The sequence below is a fragment of the Anomaloglossus baeobatrachus genome, chromosome 12 (assembly GCF_048569485.1).
Source record: "Anomaloglossus baeobatrachus isolate aAnoBae1 chromosome 12, aAnoBae1.hap1, whole genome shotgun sequence".
Classification (NCBI taxonomy): domain Eukaryota; kingdom Metazoa; phylum Chordata; class Amphibia; order Anura; family Aromobatidae; genus Anomaloglossus; species Anomaloglossus baeobatrachus.
The window spans coordinates 26972586-26994365 of NC_134364.1; the positions used below are offsets into that span (position 1 = coordinate 26972586).

Sequence of the window (21780 nt, forward strand, 5' to 3'; positions counted from 1 at the left end):
TACGGAAGCCGTCCAACGCAAGTGTGAAAGTAGCCTTAGACAGAGCTCCTGATAAGCCTTTGAGATGCGGCTCATGATAGCAGAAAGCAGGCAACCAGATGGTGGGCAGCCAGAAGCGTTGCAGACCAGAGAAGTGAGCATTATTTTATTTTATTTTTTTTAACCAATACTCCCCTTATTGTTCAAATGTGGAGAGAAAAGACCGGGCACCACAGACGAGCAACAATCAGCTTCGCACTGGTCTAAGGAACCAAACTGCTATTGCGGACATGGGACACCTGCCCCGGAGCTGCACGCTCAAAATCATACAACAGTGCAAAAACTCAGATCCAACACAGGAAAAAGGAAAAAAGCAGCAACTCACCGGGGGATGAGATCAACTCTTCTTTATTGTGCAAACACGGGTGACATGTAGTGCAGGGAGGGGGAGCCAAATTCTCGGATAACGGTGACTTATTCTAGGACCCGTAGAAGCGCAACCCCAGTGCAAAACATTCACCGTTGTCCGAGGCTTCGGCTCCCCCTCCCTGCACTACATGTCACCTGTGTTTGCACAATAAAGAAGACTTGATTTCATCCCCTGGTGAGTTGCTGCTATTTTCTTTTTTCATGTGTTGGATCCCCTTTCCCCTCTCTGGTCGACTCGCCCACCATCTGGTCGTCTTTCCACCATCACGTGTCACATCTTTGACCTTGGAGCTCAAAGCACATCATAAGGTCGTGGCTCACTTTTTGATGGCATGAGATAGCCGTCTTACAACAGCCAGTGACCTCTGTGGCTTAGCCGAAGTCTTGCCCTGTAGTGGGGAGGCCAGAGATACAGCACAGTGGTGGATGGCAGACAGTAGGGCACCCAAGAGGTCAACGATTAGGTTAGTATTAGGGTTGTTTTTTTTTTTTTTTACCATCTTACATTTGTAACGAAGAGTCGTTTACAAGTCAGACGTGCGTACATTGGGCATTGCCGGTACACAATATATGGAGCTTGGTCGTAGTCTTTTTACCCACGTCTTGTACTGCACGGGCTTAGAGCCTTCTAATGAGAGGTGAAGAAAAGAAACAAGTGGTTTGTTGCAGATCATGTCCTCTCCTCCTTTTTTATCATACAATTGTACAAAAGCAAGGAATGGTTTATATCCCAGATAATATATGGACAAAGCCAGTGTTTGCTGGCAGTGATGCACATCTGTTTTTTTGTTTAACCCTTTTGATGCTTTATGTCCACCATACATCTGCTTATTTTTCTGTACAATTGTAAACTTTTAGAACTGATTTAGTTTTGTAGATTGTACACCCAACACCATCACAAACTACAAAACAATGGCCGTGTTAATGTAGGTTTGCATGAGAACATGAATAGCAATGAGTTTCTGGACTGCGTCTGCCGTTGCCATGGAGATCTTTTGTCTTTTGTGTTTCTTCTTCATGTATAGGTAAAATGAAATATTATATATGGAGATCCTCATAAGTCCAAAAGGGCAATGTCTATCCAATAATCCTGCAGCCTGAATAGTAGCAATGTGTAATTATTAGATATGAAGATTTATTTATTTTTTTACAGATCTTGAACATGTTTCTGGAAAACGGACTTCCTGGGAGTATGAGAATGTTAAAGGGAACCTGTCACCAGATATTGGCCTTCTAAACTAAAACTAGCACCTTAAGCAGCTCCTGTGCTGTATTCCATGAAGGTGCACATTACCCCTTGACACCCTTTGTAGCCCCCAAAAATAGCTTTAAAAAAAATCTCCTGCCCGGTATGTAAATTGTCCAGTCTGGTCCTTTGGGCCTCCTATTCTGTGCTTTCTGTGCCACCTTTCGCCATCCTCGTGAGCCGATTGACATGGATGATGCCTCAGTCGTCATCCATGTAGCAGGGCAAAATCTCCATATTCCCAGCTCGCGCAGGCGCACTTCGCTCTGCCCTTTTGCGGGCAGAGCTGAAAACAGAGGTGCGCCTACTCGAACCGAGAGTTCTCTGCACAGGCACAAGATTTTTTTTTTTGTCGATGTGGATGAAGCGGGTGAGATCATCCACATCGCCAGGCAAAATCTCGAGCCTGCACAGGGAACTCGACAATTCGCGCACGCACATATATGTTTTTGGCTCTGCCCGCAACAGGGCAGAGTGAAGTGCACTTGCGCGAGCTGGGAATATGTTTGCGCAGGTGAGAGAGTTTGGATACGTGGATAGCGTCTGAGGCGTCATCCACATCAATCAGCTCAGGTGGACGACAAAAGGTGGGACAAGAGGCACAGAATAGGACGCCCAGTGGACCGGACAATTGATATATTGGGCAGGAGATTTTATGAACGTATTTTTGGAGGCTACAGGGGGAGTCAGGGGGTAACGTGCACCTTCATGGAATGCAGCAAGATGCTAGTTTTAATTTAGAAGGCCCAAATCTGGTGACTGGTTCCCTTTAATACAACTGCAGAGGATACTAATAAAATAGTTCTTTCATATGGAAAAAAAACCACAAAATGTTATTATCCAAATCTTACAAATATTTCCTTTTTTTCTACAGTCATATGCGGCCTTCCATGCTTCAGCAGCTCCTGCGACGTCTGGTGTTTGATGTCCCATTGCTCAGCGAATACTGCAAAATGCCTCTGAAGGTAGCTGCTAATCGTAACTTATAATCTCCTGTAAATAAAGTAGCTGTCATCATTGTATGTTGTGTTCTAAAACACCTGCCAGCTTCTGGATGTAGGATAGAAAGACAGATAAGTGCGGTGAGAACAGCATGACACATGCAAATATCATAGATGCCTGGTCCAAAGTGGTCACTGGTAAGAATCATCACTATATTCATCATAACTGTAGGGATGAAATATGTCCTACAACCATCACACACTTTATTTCTGTCCCCCATAAGACCTCATGAGTTGTTATGGAAGACAGGGAAGAAATCATAGTCACTGGTAATCATCAGTAAATTATTATTTTATATAGCAAAGCAATGTAGCTTTAAAGGGTTATTCCCATCTCCAAGATCCTGTCCCAATATGTAGTAGGTATAATAGTAATAATAATAATAATAATAATAATAAGCAAATACATCCAATTAGAAATGTAGTATAGTTCTTCTAATTCACTATGTCACTTATCTCATGTGCAGGGCATTGCAGGACCTTAGGTACCGATGGTTATGACCACAAGCAACTAACTAACCATGACTATACGCATGGTTGTAACCATGTACACCTAAGATTCTGCAATGCCCTGCACATGATATAGTGAGTCAGGAGAACTTTACTACAGTTTTAATTAGAGGTATTTGCTATTATTATTATTATTATTAATAATAAACCTACTACATATTGGGATAGGATCTTGGAGATAGGCATGCTTTAAAGGGGTATTCCCATCAGTTTATGAAACTTTTCAGAATAACACTATTACTAGCCATTACAGCCTGCGGGAGGAAAAACAAGTGAAAAATACAGGATTTGATAGGAGAATTTCTTATTTATCAATAAAGGTAGCTGGAGATATCTGCTCTCGTTAAAGACTTTATTTTCATATATGAGGAGACAGCTCAAAATCACCTACAAGGATCAATAGGCGAGAGTGTCTGTCCCTTCCGGAATTTCATCTACTTTTGTAGTAAATTAGTAATACACTCAAACAAAGGAAAAAGCTGGAAAAAAATTACACATCACATAAGTCTGGTAATTTCCAAGGCTAGCAGATAAGGAATTTGTTTTTCCCCCAGTCTATTTTAGAAGAGAACATTGTTTTCTCTTGCATAAATAACTTTAGACTTTTACTATTTGTTCAGAGAAGAAAAACACATACATCAGTAGATATAATAAGACAATTAGAATTATTTAGAATATTTAGCCATTAAAAACTAATATGAGGCTAAATTTCTTATAACCGGATTCCTGTCCGGTTTTCAGTTCTCTCTGATCTAGTGGGTGGAGACTAGCTACTGTGATGTCTCCTGTGCACAGCACACAGGGAATTCCCGTCTTATTTCTCTGTGTAGCATACAAAAGCTACAGTAGTGGCCATTATATAGCATTATTAACCTGTGTAGCCGTGATAAACTACTTACATAGCTAGTACAGTTGAATAAAGGAACACATCGATCAATTATAATTAATGAATAAGCAAAAAGGTTAAAGGGAAGCAATCACCAGGGTTTTCGTATATAACCTAAAGCCAGTGCTATACTGGCACTATCAGGCTGATTCTATACATACCTGTAGTGGTCACGTCAGCGCAGATGTTTAGGTTTTGAAATAAAAAAAAAAAAGTAAAGTTTATAAAATTTGCTGCTTGAGTGGCAGTTGCAATGGAGCAGATAATATATTCATAGTTACCCCCTCCCCTTGTTATAATTAGCATAAGCATTATACAAACTATTCACTCTGCAATTGTGGCCACATCTCTGTAAAACTGATAGGGAAGGCTTTTTCTAAATACCTTGTTTAGCCAATTCTACCTCTTCGCAGTGCTATTGCAGTCCGGTCATCCCCATCACGTGACCCCCGGGGCTCCGTGACTTCTGAGATGTCAACTTCCAGTTGACCTGACATAACCGAAGCCGGCCCCAGTCTCCATGAGTGAAAGGGCTGTGGGCGGAGCTTCACCGGTCGTCACAGCTCAGCATCGCTCCTGCTTGCAGTGCTCTGCAGCGAAGGAGAGCATGTGCGAGATGCTGGGCTGTGACGCTGGGCTGCAACAAGCGGTGAAACGCCACCCACAGCTCAGTCACTCACAGAGACTGGGGCCGGGGTCAGTGATGTCAGATCAACTTGGAGGGTCATTTCATGGGGATGCTCAGAGGCAGAATTGGCTGAAGAAGGTATTCGACAAAAGCCTTACCTATCAGTTTCAAAAGGGATGTGGCCAGTATTGCAGAGTAATGAACCACCTCTTTAACCCTTTAACGACCCATGATGTGGGCAGGCCGCGGCGATCTGCACACATAACAGCTGATTTCAACAGCTGATGTGGCGCCCCTGAGGCTTCCGTCACCACAGGACATTGCACCCCATCCAGCGGTGTGATGTCCCATTCTGAGTGAGGTGGGAGGAGCCACCAGAGGGCAGTCAGAGAAAGGAAGGTCAAGTGTGAGAGTTGAGGAGAGTGAGGGGAAGGAGGAGGAGGTCTGCAGGAGGCAGACAAGAAGGAGAAGAAGAAGAAAAGCTCTAGTCAGACAGGAGCTAAGGAAAGAAAGATACGCTTCCTGGTGAAGATCAGAGGGTCCAGGTGACACCAAGCAGGGAACGAAGGGATCCCAGGGCCACGGATAGCTTGTGAGCTGTGGTGGCCTGTTCCACAGGAACATCGGTGGAGGGATCAAGCTGCAACAGGGGACGGTCCCTAGAAACAGAAGGAGTGAAAAATCATCTCCAACAGTAAAAACCGAGGCCCAGGGAAAGCTGCAAACTCCCCGGGCCACAGCCCACAGCAGAACCTCTAGAAAGGGGGCAAGTAACCGACAGGCGAGCTCCCAGCCTGCAGGCTGTAGTGGAGGCCGAGCAGGTTCATCCTAAAAGAGCTAGGCTTAAGGAGACCGCTGAAGACAGAGACACTTTAGAGAGAAGGGTACCGGCTTTCATTCCAGAAATCACCCAGAAACGGCGGAGGTCCCTGACAGTGGGTTCCAGCCGTCCGAAGGCACCAGTGTGCACCTACCAGGAAGTGTGAGTAAAGATCTTGGAATTGCACCCTCCGGTGTTGTCTCAGTTATTGTCGCCTGCATAGACTTCCATTACACCATAGACTCTCACGAGCACCAACAGTGTCCCCGGGGCACCGCTCCACCTGTGGAGAGCAGTACCATCATTGCTGCCATCCCATCACCCCGGAGGCCTCCTACAGCAGCGGCAGCTTAATAGCCGCATACCACAGGTGGCGTCACGAACACAAACTTTATTCACCCCCAACACTGCAGCCATGTTTAATTGACACCCACCAGGGCCACGGAGTTGGGCCCCACCACCACTGACGACCCCCGGACTAGTCCGGCCCGGCACCGGGTGTCCCATAGCCCTGGGGTGGGCGAGTCAAATTTGGCGTCACGAACAGGATTTCGTGCCCGGATTCACCGGGTACTGTGCGTCTGAAGAACCATGTGACAAAACTGTGTTAAAAGACTGTATTATAGTGAGAAACTGCCACCATTGAAGCCACTGAGCGTGGGAAGAAGGGGGGCGTGCCTGCAGAAAGGGCGCGAAAAGAAGCCCCGCCCCCTTGTCTAAGAAAAGAGCGCGAAGAAGTGCCCGCGATGGAGAGCGGAAGAAGAAGACATGGCGTCTAGAAAAGCTGGCTGGCTGGCAGAACGAGTCTAAATGCCAGACCAGACACAAGCAAAAATGTACCTGATCGCAAGCGGAGCGGTGCCGGCCGTGATGGGCTGGGCGCCAGTCTGGCGCCAGATGCTGGTGCAGCCTCCGGCCCCGCCTCCAAGAGGGGAAAGGGTGCAGCCGAGTGGCGTGGTCGAGCACCCGAGCAGAGTAGCAGCGAACATTCCCCAGGTCAGCAGCATGGCGGAGGAGCCGCAGAAGTGCACACCAGGGACCCGGGAAATGGATCCTGAGCTGGACCTGCTCCGGGAGGAGATGAAGATCCTGGCCCGGAGGCTGAGCACCATGCAGATGGAGGTGGACCGGCGGAGAGTAAACCGGATGGGGCCTGAGGACATGGGCCACAGGATGGAGGCCGATGAGCAGTGCCTGGGTGAGTTAAATACTACCCTGACCCGTCCGGACCCGCGGCCCTGCCAAGCGCCAACGCCCAGCCCCTCCACAGCCCTGCTGGACTTCCTCGCCAGCCCTGCTGAAGCCCCAGGGGACGCCGGAGACCTGCCAGAGGGCCCCGAAGATGGCGCCTGGTGTCACCTGGGTCCTGAGCCACTGGTGGGTCACCTTCCGAGTCCCCCTGTTAGCCTCCTGGGAACCACATCACCGGGAGTGAACTGGGACGCAGCACCCATCGACAGCGGGAGACTGCAGCAGCCACTGCGCCCCAAAGAAACCCCAAAGGCAAATGAACTGGCCTGCCTGAAGAGGCTGGAAGAGTACCAGCAGGAGCGGGAGAGCCGGGAGGAGAGACGCCGTGCCGAAGAGGCGTCCAATTTGGCTGCAAAGGCCCGGATCCGGTGAAGCCGCAGAGAGCACCAGGGCCCAGTATGCAGAGGCCGGGTGCTGGAATTTAAGTTGAAGGAAGGCTGGGGGTTCATCAGGGAACCAGGCCTAGGAAAGGACGTCTTTATTGCACGCCGCGACATAGAGGAGCACCTCACTAAAGGTCACCCAGGGCGTCATGTAAAGCCGGGTGATGTGCTGGAATACACCAGGCTGATGGGGAGCCGTGGCTGGTATGCCCTGGGTGCCCATATAGTGCGGGAGGAAGCACCACTGGAAGAGCCAGAGTGGCGCCGTACAGCCGGTAACCCCTCACCAGCCAGCAGCCCCGCGCCAGCCAGTAACCCTCGACAGACCAGCAGCCCCACTTCAACGAGCAGCTCCACTGCAACGCAAGCTGCAGCGGCCTGCAGCAGGATGGCCACTAACACTCAGGAGACGCAGACCAGGATCTCCATGGCCTACATGCTGCCTAGGGCTCTGCCAAAGCGGGACCCCAAGGACCCCAGCAATGAAGAGTAAAAGTAAAGGAAAGAAGCTGAACTGTACATAGCCCCTGTCAGCCCCTCATCCCTTTGTGAAGACGTCCCTTTTGTTTTGCCCTAATGTGCTTTTTGAAGATGACACCCTTTCCTGCCTTACTGCCCCTTGTACTTTTTGAAGATGTCACCCTCCTTGTTTATATGTACCGGGCCACGGAACTGGAATGTGGTCCCCGGTGAATGTGAATGTGTAATGTGTCCTGTGTTACCAGGCCACTGGACTTGGTGGCTGGTTTTGTCTTTGCCCTTTTAGTTTAATAAGTTGAACGAACTGCCAGGCTACTGGACTTGTTGTAGCCAAGAATGTAAATAGTTGCACCTGTTGTGCCCCCTACCAGAATTATGGGGGAAGTGCCAAACCGTGCAATGGACTGGAAGTGCACATTTAGAGTTTCTTCATAAGAAAGTTTGCAACGTTTAAGTATCTGTGCCTCCCATAAAGGGAAGAAAAGTTTTATTGTTTTATGTTATGCATAACAAAAATTTTGCAATTCCTTCCACATTTTCTGTTGTTTTTCAGCCCGAGGACGTGCTGGGATTCGCTGTGGGGGAGTGTGGCGCCCCTGAGGCTTCCGTCGCCACAGGACATTGCACCCCATCCAGTGGTGTGATGTCCCATTCTGGGTGAGGAAAGGAGTGAACTCCGGTCCCCTGGCAAATCTACACAACACCCATTGTTAGGTACACACTGGGACCAGGGATAGTGGCAGCAACCCTCCCATGCTGCATGCTGGGAGGGGCCGTAAGACCCATCCCTGCTCCTATAGGGTACAACTTAGCAACTGGGGAGGTGGGAGAAGCCACCAGAGGGCAGTCAGAGAAAGGAAGGTCAAGTGTGAGAGTTGAGGAGAGTGAGGGGAAGGAGGAGGAGGTCTGCAGGAGGCAGACAAGAAGGAGAAGAAGAAGAAAAGCTCTAGTCAGACAGGAGCTAAGGAAAGAAAGAGACGCTTCCTGGTGAAGATCCTGGGACTCAGAGGGTCCAGGTGACACCAAGCAGGGAACGAAGGGATCCCAGGGCCACGGATAGCTTGTAAGCTGTGGTGGCCTGTTCCACAGTAACATCGGTGGAGGGATCAAGCTGCAACAGGGGACGGTCCCTAGAAACAGAAGGAGTGAAAAATCATCTCCAACAGTAAAAACCGAGGCCCATGGAAAGCTGCAAACTCCCCGGGCCACAGCCCACAGCAGAACCTCTAGAAAGGGGGCAAGTAACCGACAGGCGAGCTCCCAGCCTGGAGGCTGTAGTGGAGGCCGAGCAGGTTCATCCTAAAAGAGCTAGGCTTAAGGAGACCGCTGAAGACAGAGACACTTTAGAGAGAAGGGTACCGGCTTTCATTCCAGAAATCACCCAGAAACGGCGGAGGTCCCTGACAGTGGGTTCCAGCCGTCCGAAGGCACCAGTGTGCACCTACCAGGAAGTGTGAGTAAAGATCTTGGAATTGCACCCTCCGGTGTTGTCTCAGTTATTGTCGCCTGCATAGACTTCCATTACACCATAGACTCTCACGAGCACCAACAGTGTCCCCGGGGCACCGCTCCACCTGTGGGGAGCAGTACCATCATTGCTGCCATTCCATCACCCCGGAGGCCTCCTACAGCAGCGGCAGCTTAATAGCCGCATACCACAGGTGGCGTCACGAACACAAACTTTATTCACCCCCAACACTGCAGCCATGTTTAATTGACACCCACCAGGGCCACGGAGTCGGGCCCCGCCACCACTGACGACCCCCGGACTAGTCCGGCCCGGCACCGGGTGTCCCATAGCCCTGGGGTGGGCGAGTCACTGACGTGTGCTTGCTAGTCATCACTGGAATCTTGTTCCACCCGCAACTTATCTGGCAGCGAGATGTATATGTGCGCAGCCATAACGATTCTTTACCCCACCCCCTTCTGAAGTCACGTGATGTAATCATGTGACTTCCAGTTGTTGCCATGGTAGCACAGAGTCATGTGATGAAGCCTGTAGCTAACATGAGTCACTTTTTCTCAATGCCGGAATAGTGTCGGCATTGAAAGTAAAGCACCATATCTGCAGATCTCAGCTGTGTAGCTATGATCTGGAAATATGGAAGAGCGATCAGACAGCTGATCCATATAGCCCTCTAAGAGGCCTAGTAAAATAAAAAAAAGTTTTATAAAAAAGTTTTAAAAAAATAAAAAACCTAAAAGTTCAAATCACCCCCCCTTTCGCCCCATTGAAAATTAAAGGTTTAAAAAAAATAAAAAATATACACACATTTGGTATCACCGCGTTCAGAAATGCCCAATCTATCAAAATATAAAATCAATCAATCTGATCGTTAAACTGCATAGCAGCAAAAAAATTCCAAATGCCAAAATTATGTTTTTTGGTTGCCGCAATTTTTGCGGAAAATGCAATAACATGCGATCAAAATGTAGCATCTGTGAAAAATGGTACCGTCAAAAACATCAGCTCGAGATGCAAAAAATAAGCCATCACTGAGCCATAGATACTGGAAAATGAAACCGCTACGGGTTTCGGAAAATGGCGCAAAATGTGCGCCACTTTTTTTGGACAACCTTGTGAATTTTTTTAACCCCTTAGACATAAGTAAACCTATTCATGTTTGATGTCTCCAAACTCGCACCGACCTGAGGCATCACACCGACACATCAGATTTACCATATAGTGAACACAGTGAATTAAATATCGCGATCACACTTTTTTTTGCAGTTTTTAAACACTTGAACATTTTTTGCTGTTTTCCAGTACACTAAATGGTAAAACTTATGGTTTCATTTAAAACTACAACTTGTCCCACAAAAAACAAGCCCTCATATGGCAAGATTGATGGAAAAATAAAAACGTTACTTTCTCTCGGAAGAAAGAGAGGGAAAAAAACGGATAATGCCCGGGGGCTGAAGGGGTTAAATTCATTCATAATCTGTGTTATTATCCCAGGTAGAGATGAATGGATAGAATGGGAAATGATACTTTGATATTGATGCCTGCCTTATCTTTCATGATGTGGAAAAAGGAGAGAGACGCGTTGTGTGGCACCTGGTGGTAATGGTGGAATTATTTAAGACGGGGGCTGCTCACCTATTTGGGTTACACACCCTTGCACATCCCCAGTCAGATCAGAGGGACACTCCGCGGGAGCTGGTGAAGACCTATGCTGGCTTAACAAACCTGGAGACCGCCATGGAATTTTTACTCCTGGGTAGATCACGTAACAGTGAGGAATCGGAAGTGCATCAGTTCAGGTCCTGCCGCACAGCTAACAAGGGCCCGGTGGGGTCCATTATTCTGTATGGAGGGCTATGTGAGGCTCATTATTCTGTATGGAGGGCTATGTGAGGCTCATTATTCTGTATGGAGGGCTATGTGGGGCCCATTATTCTGTATGGAGGACTATGTGGGGCGCATTATTCTGTATGGAGGGCTATGTGAGGCTCATTATTCTGTATGGAGGGCTATGTGGGGCCCATTATTCTGTATGGAGGACTATGTGGGGTCCATTATTCTGTATGGAGGGCTATGTGGGGCCCATTATTCTGTATGGAGGGCTATGTGGGGCCCATTATTCTGTATGGAGGGCTATGTGGGGCCCATTATTCTGTATGGAGAGCTATGTGGGGCCCATTATTCTGTATGGAGGGCTATGTGAGGCCCATTATTCTGTATGGAGGGCTATGTGGGGCCCATTATTCTGTATGGAGGACTATGTGGGGTCCATTATTCTGTATGGAGGGCTATGTAGGGCCCATTATTCTCTATTGAGGACTATGTGGGGTCCATTATTCTGTATGGAGGGCTATATGGGGCCCATTATTCTGTATGGAGGCCTATGTGGGGTCCATTATTCTGTATGGAGGGCTATGTGGGGCCCATTATTCTGTATGGAGGGCTATGTGGGGCACATTATTCTGTATGGAGGCCTATGTGGGGCCCATTATTCTGTATGGAGGGCTATGTAGGGCCCATTATTCTCTATTGAGGACTATGTGGGGCCCATTATTCTGCATGGAGGGCTATGTGGTGCCCATTATTCTATATGGAGGGCTATGTGGGGCCCATTATTCTGTATGGAGGGCTATGTGGGGCCCATTATTCTGTATGGAGGACTATGTAGGGCACATTATTCTGTATGGAGGGCTATGTGGGGCCCATTATTCTATATGGAGGGCTATGTGGGGCCCATTATTCTATATGGAGGATTAGGTGGGGCCCATTATTCTGTATCAAGGACTATTTGGGGCCCACAACAAAGTTGACCGACAACTTTGTCCAAGTTTTTAACTTTGGCCCTCTATGTATTTGAGTTTGACATCCGTGCACTAAATGATGTGTACTCAATGTAAGGCTATGTGCGCACAGTGCGTTTTTGCATGTTTTTCGGGTGTGTTTTTGGACTCAAAACTGCATGACTTTGCTTCTCCAGCAAAGTCTATGAGTTTTCATTTTTGCTGTCCACACACAACTTTTTTTTTAAGCTTCATGTTTGAGGTTAAAAAAAAATGGACATGTCAATTCTTTCCTGCGTTTTTCTGCGTTTCCCCCCCATGCAATGCATTGGAAAAACGCAGGAAAACGCAGAGATCAAAACGCAGCCAAAAATGCAGCAAAACGCGGTAAAAACGTATACGTTTTTACCTGTTCGTTTTTGCCACGGGTGCTTTTTTACGCGTTTCTATATTCATTTTATATTAATTTCTTATTGTTTTTAGCATTAAACACTATCTTTATTCCCTATAAAATGTGTTTTTGGTATGTATTTTAGACTAAAACAAATTAATTGGATTTACGATGATTACTATGATTTCTATGATTTCTATGGAAATAATTGCTTCGGTTTGAATCGGTTTCGCTTTTCATTGATTGTATTCAGACAGATTATCAACAAAATCCGAGGTATCACTGTATATGGGCCCTCTGCAGGCCAATAGTTCACAACCTCACCTGCTTTGTAGGTAGGAGGGGGTCCCCTGACTTCTTGGGCCCCTGTGCAGCTGCGCAGGTTGCACCAATGATATGTCCGCCCTGGGTAAGATATATATATATATATTATCTTTCTCAACAATATCACTGCTTCAAGACGCGGATTACCAAGAAATTAGAGTGCTACAGGTAATCTGTTAAATGCTAGTGTCACAAGGGAATGTCAGACGCTAGAGTAATACATTTCCAAAATGACCTTCCTTTTTCTAGGATTTTTTTAAATAAATATCTAATCCAATGTCATCACTTATGCTAGTATATATTTACTTGTTATGGATAATTCTAATATCTTGCATATGGAGGATTTTAATATCTGTGTTATGGAAGATTTTAATAACTTGCTTATGGTGAAGAATTGTGTGTTTGCATTTTCCTCATCCCAACTTTTGATATTTATGTCCTGAAGTACTGGATTTTTCCCTGCAATATATGTTCTAATGCTACAAAACTAAATTAGTCACTGGTGACTGCTGATCTTATAAAACTTTAAAATGTGCCTGAGGTTTACTTGAAATCCTTTGGTAAATCAATTGAACATTAATGAACTCAGGTTTGCTATTTCTATAGGTATCTTAAATGCAACTCTGTATAACAATTGGAGTTGTATTTAAATGTGTCTTTTATGTTGCTTTTATTAAAGGGAATCTGTCACCAGGTTTTTACTCCCCTATCTGAGAGCAGCATAATTGTAGAGACAGAGACCCTGATTCCAGCGATGTGTCACTTACTGAGCTGTTTGCTGCGATTTTAATTTTGCAGATCTAGCAGTTATACAGAGCTCATGAATATGCTGGACTACCCGGCAGCAGGTCAATTAATCCTGTAATGATAATCTACTGGTGATTAAGCAGTGATTTTATCAAAACTACACTAAGCAGCCCAGTAAGTGACACATTGCTGGAATCCGGGTCTCTGCCCCTACATTATACTGCTCTCAGATTAGGTGGTAAAAACCTGGTGACCGATTCCCTTTAAGCAGAAAACAACCTATTTTACAATGCTTTACGCCTGTGCGATTATACATTTGTCAAACCAAGCCAGAAACCTTGGTAGGAAGACAGAGGCGTTTTTTTACCACTTTTGTCTTCTTTTATGCCAGCTATATCTCGCTCAGCAAGCGCTATGCTGCTATCATAAGTATTTGCACTGAAAATCACATGATCACTGGGTCTCTGCCAATATAGCAAAGTTTGCTGCGTCCTAGCAGACCCAAACCAGCTCTGCCAATGACACCTTGCGCAGTAGGGGGTCTGTTTTCCACTGTAACTGGGGATCCTATAAATGCCCTGGTTATAGCGGGAAACAATGAACAATAAAAGAAAAGGATATGTTCCCCAGAGATCTTTTATAATCCCCTGAGGGACAAGTTATATAAAAAGTATAAAAACATGTATAAAATATCTGCCCCAAAAAAAAAAAAGAGTTCACACAACAATTAACATGAAAAAAAAGTTTTAATATAGAATATATGTTTTATACTTTTTTTTTAAAAAAAAATGCACGAAGTAGAGATCCATGTGTCCGTAATAGTCTGGGGAATTCAGACAGACATTTACTGTGAAATGTGAACCGTAAAATAAACAGCCATTAAGGCCTACTCAGGTTACTAACTAAGGCCTTGTGCCCACGTGGCGTATTTTTTTTCTATAGATTTTCTTTGCTTTTTTAATCAATAGAGCAAAGAAAAAGCATCCTACCAACGTCTATGAGAATCGTGACTTGCTGTGCCCGTGTTGCTTCTTGTTTTCCTTCAATTTTTGTTACTAAAAAACGAAGCAGTGTGTCAATTGTTTCTATGTTTTTTCCTGAACAACGCAGGAAATAACGCATGTGTAAGTGCCCATGTTATTTTTTTTGTGCATTTTTATGTGCTTTTTGACGTCATTGGGGTTCCCTGCAGTCTTTACCGCAGGACCCTACTGCAGGGAACTCCGATGACATCACAAGGGTAATCGAGTTCATGCCAGCGGATCACCGGGGTTTCCTGCAGATCCGCCGGCATAAACTCTGTTCACCTATACCTGCCAACAGGGCACCTACGTCACCGGAGTTTCCTCCAGCAAGGTCTTGCGGTAAAGACCACGAGGCCTAAGTGCAGAGAACCCTGGTGATCCACCGGCATGAACTTGATTCACCTTGTGATGTCACCAGAGTTTCCTCCAGCAAAGTCCCACGGTAAATACCGCGAGGCCTAGGTGCAGAGAACCCTGGTGATCCGCCAGCATGAACTTCATTCACCTTGTGATGTCACCGGAGTTTCCTCCAGCAAAGTCCCATGGTAAAGACCGCGAGGCCTAGGTGCAGGGAACCCTGGTGACAGCACAAAGTGAATCAAGTTTATGCCAACAGATCACCGGAGTTCCCTGCACCTAGGCCTCGCGGTCTTTACCACGGGACCTTGCTGTAGGAAACTCCGGTGACGTAGGCGGCCCTGTCTGAGAGGCGATCCATACCTCAGTAACCCGGGGTCGTCATGGTGATGTCCCAGGGTTACCATGGCAGTGATTGAGTCCCTGTGATCGCATTACATGGACCCAGTCGCCAGGGAGAGGTAAGCGATTCCTCTCCCAGCTTCCTGAATGCTGCGATTTGAACTGATCGCAGCATTTAGGGAGTTAAACTACCGGAAATGGCACGGGCATTGCTCCTGCCAGTGAGAGCCGGGTCACGGCTGTAAGCCGGTGACCTGGTGGCAACTGCGGGGGTAGAGCGCCTGAGCCCTCACGATCGCCATGATTATAAAACGTACAAAAAAAGCATGTGAAAAAACGCACTAACGCAATAAAACATGCGTGTTTCTTTTGCTCCTTTTTTCCTGTCAAAGCATACATTTTTATGTGCAGATTTTCTGCACACAAAAATGCAACATTGGTACATAGCCTAAAATTGTCTTTTACCAATGTAACATGTATGTTAGTTTTTAAAATATTTTGTTTGCAATCTGCCTTATCTTGTGCTGCAAAACCAGATGGTATAAAATATTTATAAAGATTGTGAAAAAGTGATTTAGAATCTGTAAATTATAGATATTAGAGGAGTAAAATAACTCACATTATCTGTTACCTTTATCTTTTCAGCTCTTGACAAACCATTACGAGCAAAGCTGGAAATATTATTGTCTCCCCTCTGGATGGGGGAGCTATGGTTTGGCATCAGAGGAAGAATTACACCTGACGGAGAAGTTGTTCTGGGGGATTTTTGACTCCCTCTCTCATAAGGTATTTCCACTCTTCGATATACCGTGCAACAGATTTGTATGTGACTAAGGGGTACTTTGCACACTACGACATTGCAGCTGCGATGTCGGTGGGGTCAAATTGAAAGTGACGCACATCCGGCGCCACTGTCGATGTCGTAGTGTGTAAATCCTTTTACATACGATTAACGAGCGCAAAAGCATCATTATCGTATGATCGGTGTAGGGTCCGACATTTCCATAATTTAGCAGCAGCGACGGTACGATGTTGTTCCTCGTCCCTGCGGCAGCACACATCGCTGTATGACAAGCCGTAGGAGCGAGGAACATCTCCTTACCTGCGTACCGGCTGCAAGGCGGAAGGAAGGAGGTGGGCGGGATGTTTACGTCCCGCTCATCTCCGCTCCTATTGGCCGCCTGCCGTGTGACGTCGCTGTGACGCCGCACGACCCGCCCCCTTAGGAAGGAGGCGGTTTGCAGGCCAGAGCGACATCGCAGGGCAGGTGAGTGCATGTGAAGCTGGCGTAGTGATAATGTTCGCTACGGCAGCTATCACAAGATATCGCTGCTGCGACGGGGGCGGGTGCTATCGCACTCGGCATTGCAAGCATCGGCTTGCGATGTCGTAGTGTGCAAAGTACCCCTTAGTGTCACATTCGGCTGCTGTTTGACATCTCCGGACCTCACCATTCCTCTGTATTGGAGATGTATTAAATTTGCAGCCAAAGATTTTCATTAAATTCACTGATCCAAACAGAACAAAAAGAAAAGATTACTTTTTAATATTTGAGGCATTAGGGCTTACATTTCTGGCAGGGATAATAAAACACACACGGCTACCGAATGGCTTCAGTTTCCTGGAGGCTGCGCCGAACAATATAGCACGTAAATAATGTAAAAAATAGAGAGGTAGCCTATAGCGGTTGTCCAAAACGGCATCCAATTAACTTCATATTTGGGCATTGTGCGCCGTTCTTGCTGCGTAATCAATTTTTCTTTGAATGGCTTTCTGCAAACTGATCCATTTTAACCAGTTCTTGAAGAGCATGCTTCCCGAAATGACGCACATAACCAAGTTGCAAAGGTTTAAAATGCGCATGAAATCTGTAATTTGGAGACAGTCTGTCACAGATGAGTCACCGTGTGTGGCATATTCATGATAAGATATGACCGGTTAACGAGGACGATGTGGCGGAGCGACAGACGTTCCGATGGTGGCTTAGAAGGACGTACATCTGCTGTCCTCGCCCGATGCGCTCCACATAAATGAAACCGTTAATATTTAATTCCTTTTCATAATACTCCGTTTTCTTGCTGGCATCTCGTTCTCAGACATATTTACTTGAGCTGTGCAGGCCTCTAAGGAATTCTCTGGCATGGATCACTGACAAGAGATAATGAAATCATTATTCTCTATGTTCAGGTTATTTTTTTTTTAAGAAAAAAAACATAGTTTGCTCTGGTAAGACATCCATGATCTCTTGGAATAATTGAACAAGGTTTGGTTGTATATAGACAGTTACAGACTGCCTCGAGGCAGAAGATTAGGACATATTGCTACTGTAATAGCGGAATTTTTACAGCTGCCAAAATAAAATGGAGACTGCCCTCGGAGAAATGCATGGAACTGTATGGGTGCATGATTTCTTTGTTTGTGCCTTGTCCATACAATAGCATGGAGACCAGCTTCTTGTGTTAATAGTGTTAAGGTCCAGTCACACATAACGAGATCATTAACGAGATCGTTACTACGTCACAGTTTCCGGATCGTTGTTAAATCGTTGGTGAGATCGTTGGTGAGATGTCACACAGTCATTTTCCCAACGACTTTAGTAACGATGCAGCGACCTGTATAACGATCTCGTTGGTTGTTGGGACCCTGTCACACAGCAGCTATGTAACGATTCCGACCTCAAATAGGGGCGTAGTGTTTGACGCTGTAATCCACGTAGGCGTACATATGCGTCGCCTTTTCCACCCCTCCGCTCCGATTGGTGGCCAATACTGTGTTCTGATTAGGTGGCCGGCCTAGAAGGCAACTTTGTATCACTTCATCCTTTTGTCCCTTTTTGAGCCTTGCTTTGAGGATAGAACCTGAGACTCCACCCGGATTCATTCGTACTTTGTTCCCGGTTGCTTGCTTGCTTTTTGGATCGAAGCTGCATCTGCACCTGGATTCATCCCTCCTTCGTTCCCGAGTGTTTGCTTACTGTTTTCAGCGCCAACCAATCGGTGCAGAGGGGGCGCGGAAAAGAGGACTCAACTACACGCCTACCTGTCACACTTTAAGTTCTTATCTAGGTCGTTAACGAGATCGTTGGTAGGTGTCAAACATACAGATCCATCCTGCCCAGCAGGACTTCAACAAGTAATAAATGGCCCAGGACCTTCAGCAACGACCAACAATCTCACAGCAGGGGGCGGATCGTTGGTAGGTGTCAAACATAACGAGATCGCTGGTGAAGTCGTGGTTTTGTCCCAGAAACTGTGACGTAGCAACAATGTCGTTAGCGATCTCGTTATGTGTGAAGTGGCCTTTATACCCTGATAGAAATTCAACTAACAAGTTATATGGCCATAAAGAGTTCCATTTTATTGTGATCATGTTAAAGAGGTTTTCTTACGAAGACCCTTTGCTCTAAATACAGTTCTCCTACGGGCCCATTGCTGTAACCCTCAAAGATGAGCTGCAGCCATGGGATACTCCTTATGGCCTAACGTTTCACCAACAGTGATTTTTCCTGATGAAATGTAATGGCTGGATAGGCTAGGTCTGGCTCATAGTGGTGGTCCTAAGCCAAAGACAAATCTTTATAATGTTCCAATGCTAATTTTTTAAATATTGAAGAAGGTTGACTTTATAAAGTCATTTGTATTTAAAGGGATGGTTCACTACTCTGCAATAGTGACCACATCTCTATAAAACTGATAGGGAAGTCTTTTTTTAAATAACTTGTTCAGCCAATTCTGCCTCTGAGCGGTGCTATTCCGGTCCGCTCATCCCCATGAAGTGACCCTCAGGGCTCTGTGACATCTGAGATCTGGTGATGTCACGTCAACTTTCAGTTGACCTGATATCACTGAGGTGGTCCCAGTCTTCCTGAGTGACTGGGCTGTGGGCGGAGTTTAACCGGTCATCACAGCCCAGCATCACTTCTGTTTGCGACGCTCTGCAGTGAAGTAAATCCTGCACGACATGCTGCGCTGTGATGCTAGGCTGTGATGAGAGGTGAAACTCTACCCACAGCCCAGTCACTCAGGAAGACTGGGACTACCTCGGTGATGTCAGGTCAACTGGAAGCTGACGTGACATCTCCGGATATCAGAGGTCACGGAGGCCGGGGGTCACTTGATGGGGATGAGCGGACCACAATAGCGCCGCTCAGAGGCACAATTGGCTGAGCAAGGTAATTAGAAAAAGCCTTCCCCATCAGTTTTACAGGGAGGTGGCCACTATTGCAGAGTAGTGAATTACCCCTTTACGCTACATTTATTGTTATTTTTCAAAAGTTTTATTTCTATTTTTGTCCTATTGGTAATCATCCCCAGTCCCACACAAAATGAAAGGGGTGGTGGTGGGCATATGTAGCCACCGCTTTATTCCTACGAGGCATTTTAGAACCCCATTCTTGGGATTGGTCAGGTACCCAGCAATAGGAACCAGTAAGGATCCATAAGTTAGGACCTATCTTTTGGTTAGGTGATAATGTTTAACACAAATAGCCCTTTAAGATGGAATTTAAAGTATGTAGCTCCACCTTTACAGCCACTTACAGTGCCTTGCGAAAATATTCGGCTCCTTTTGAATTTTTCAACCTTTTTCTACATTTCAGGCTTCAAACATAAAGATTAAAATGTTAATGTTCTGGTGAAGAATCAACAAGTGGGACACAATTGTGAAGTTGAATGAAATTTATTGCTTATTGTAAACATTTTTTAAAAAATAAATAACTGAAAATTGGGGCGTGCAATATTATTCATCCCCTTTAAGTTAATACTTTGTAGTGCCACCTTTTGCTGCGATTACAGCTGCAGTCTCTTGGGGTATGTCTCTATCAGTTTTGCACATCGAGAGACTGAAATTCTCGCCCATTCGTCCTTTGTAAACAGCTGGAGCTGAGTGAGGTTGGATGGAGAACGTTTGTGAAGAGCAGTTTTCAGCTCTTTCCACAGATTCTCGATTGGGTTCAGGTCTGGACTATGACTTGGCCATTCTAACACCTGGATACGGTTATTTGTGAACCATTCCATTGTAGATTTTGCTTTATGTTTGGGATCATTGTCTTGTTGGAAGACAAATCTCCGTCCCAGTCTCAGGTCTTTTGCAGACTCCAACAGGTTTTCTTCAAGAATGGTCCTGTATTTGGCTCCATCCATATTCCCATCAATTTTAAGCATCTTCCCTGTCCCTGCTGAAGAAAAGCAGGCCCAAACCATGATGCTGCCACCACCATGTTTGACAGTGGGGATGGTGTGTTCAGGGTGACGAGCTGTGTTGCTTTTACGGCAAACATATCGGTTGGCATTGTGCCCAAATAGTTTGATTTTAGTTTAATTTGACCAGAGCACCTTCTTCCACATATTTGGTGTCTCCAGGTGGCTTGTGGTAAACTTTAAACGACACTTTTTATGGATATCTATGAGAAATGGCTTTCTCCTTGCCACTCTTCCATAAAGGCCAGATTTGTGCAGTGTACGACTGATTGTTGTCCTATGGACAGACTCTCCCACCTCAGCTGTAGATCTCGGCAGGTCTTCCAGAGTGATCATGGGCCTCTTGGCTGCATCTCTGATCAGTCTTCTCCTTGTTTGAGATGAAAGTTTGGATGGACGGCCGGGTCTTGGTAGATTTGCAGTGGTATGATATTCCTTGCATTTCAATATGATCGCTTGCACAGTGCTTCTTGGGATGTTTAAAGTTTTGGAAATCTTTTCGTAGCCAAATCCGGCTTTAAACTTCTCCACAACAGTATCACGGTTCCTTGTGTTCCTTGGTGTTCATGATGATATCTGCGCTTTACACAGAACCCTGAGACTATCACAGAGCAGGGGCATTTATACGGAGACGATTACACACAGGGGGATTATACTTATCATAGTTAGTCATTTAGGGGTGCTTCACACACAGCGAGCTCGCTGCCGAGATCGCTGCTGAGTCACGCTTTTTGTGACGCAGCAGTGACCTCATTAGCGATCTCGCTGTGTGTGACACTGAGCAGCGATCTGGCCCCTGCTGCGAGATCGCTGCTCGTTACACACAGCCCTGGTTCGTTTTCTTCAAAGCCGCTCTCCTGCTGTGACACACAGATCGCTGTGTGTGACAGCAAGAGAGCGACAAATGAAGCGAGCAGGGAGCAGGAGCCGGCGTCTGACAGCTGAGGTAAGCTGTATCCAAGATAAACATCGGGTAACCAAGGTGGTTACCCGATATTTACCTTAGTTACCAGCCGCTCTCACGCTGCCTGTGCTGCCGGCTCCGGCTCTCTGCACATGTAGCTGCTGTACACATCGGGTTAATTAACCCGATGTGTACAGCAGCTAGGAGAGCAAGGAGCCAGCGCTCAGTGTGCGCGGCTCCCTGCTCTCTGCACATGTAGCTGCATTACACATCGGGTTAATTAACCCGATGTGTACTGTAGCTAGGAGAGCAAGGAGCCAGCGCTTAGTGTGCGCGGCTCCCTGCTCCCTGCTCACACTGGTAACTAATGTAAACATCGGGTAACCATACCCGATGTTTACCTTAGTTACCAGTCTCCGCAGCTTCCAGACGGCGGCTCCGTGCAAGCGCAACGTCGCTTGCACGTCGCTGCTGGCTGGGGGCTGGTCACTGGTCGCTGGTGAGATCTGCCTGTTTGACAGCTCACCAGCGACCATGTAGCGATGCAGCAGCGATCCTGACCAGGTCAGATCGCTGGTCGGATCGCTGCTGCATCGCTAAGTGTGAAGGTACCCTTAGGACAACATTGGATCAT

General features: G+C 46.4%; 1 protein-coding gene across 9 annotated transcripts in view; it reads left to right on the top strand.

Moving 5' to 3' along the window:
* Nucleotides 1–21780, top strand: part of LOC142258359 (ryanodine receptor 3) — an 847167-nt gene that overhangs the window by 501054 nt on the left and 324333 nt on the right. For all 9 annotated transcript variants that reach the window (XM_075330934.1, XM_075330936.1, XM_075330935.1 and 6 more), the window contains 2 exons: nucleotides 2529–2619; nucleotides 15690–15830. In XM_075330934.1, the coding sequence (XP_075187049.1) occupies nucleotides 2529–2619; nucleotides 15690–15830 (232 nt within the window). The remainder of the gene's footprint in view (nucleotides 1–2528; nucleotides 2620–15689; nucleotides 15831–21780) is intronic.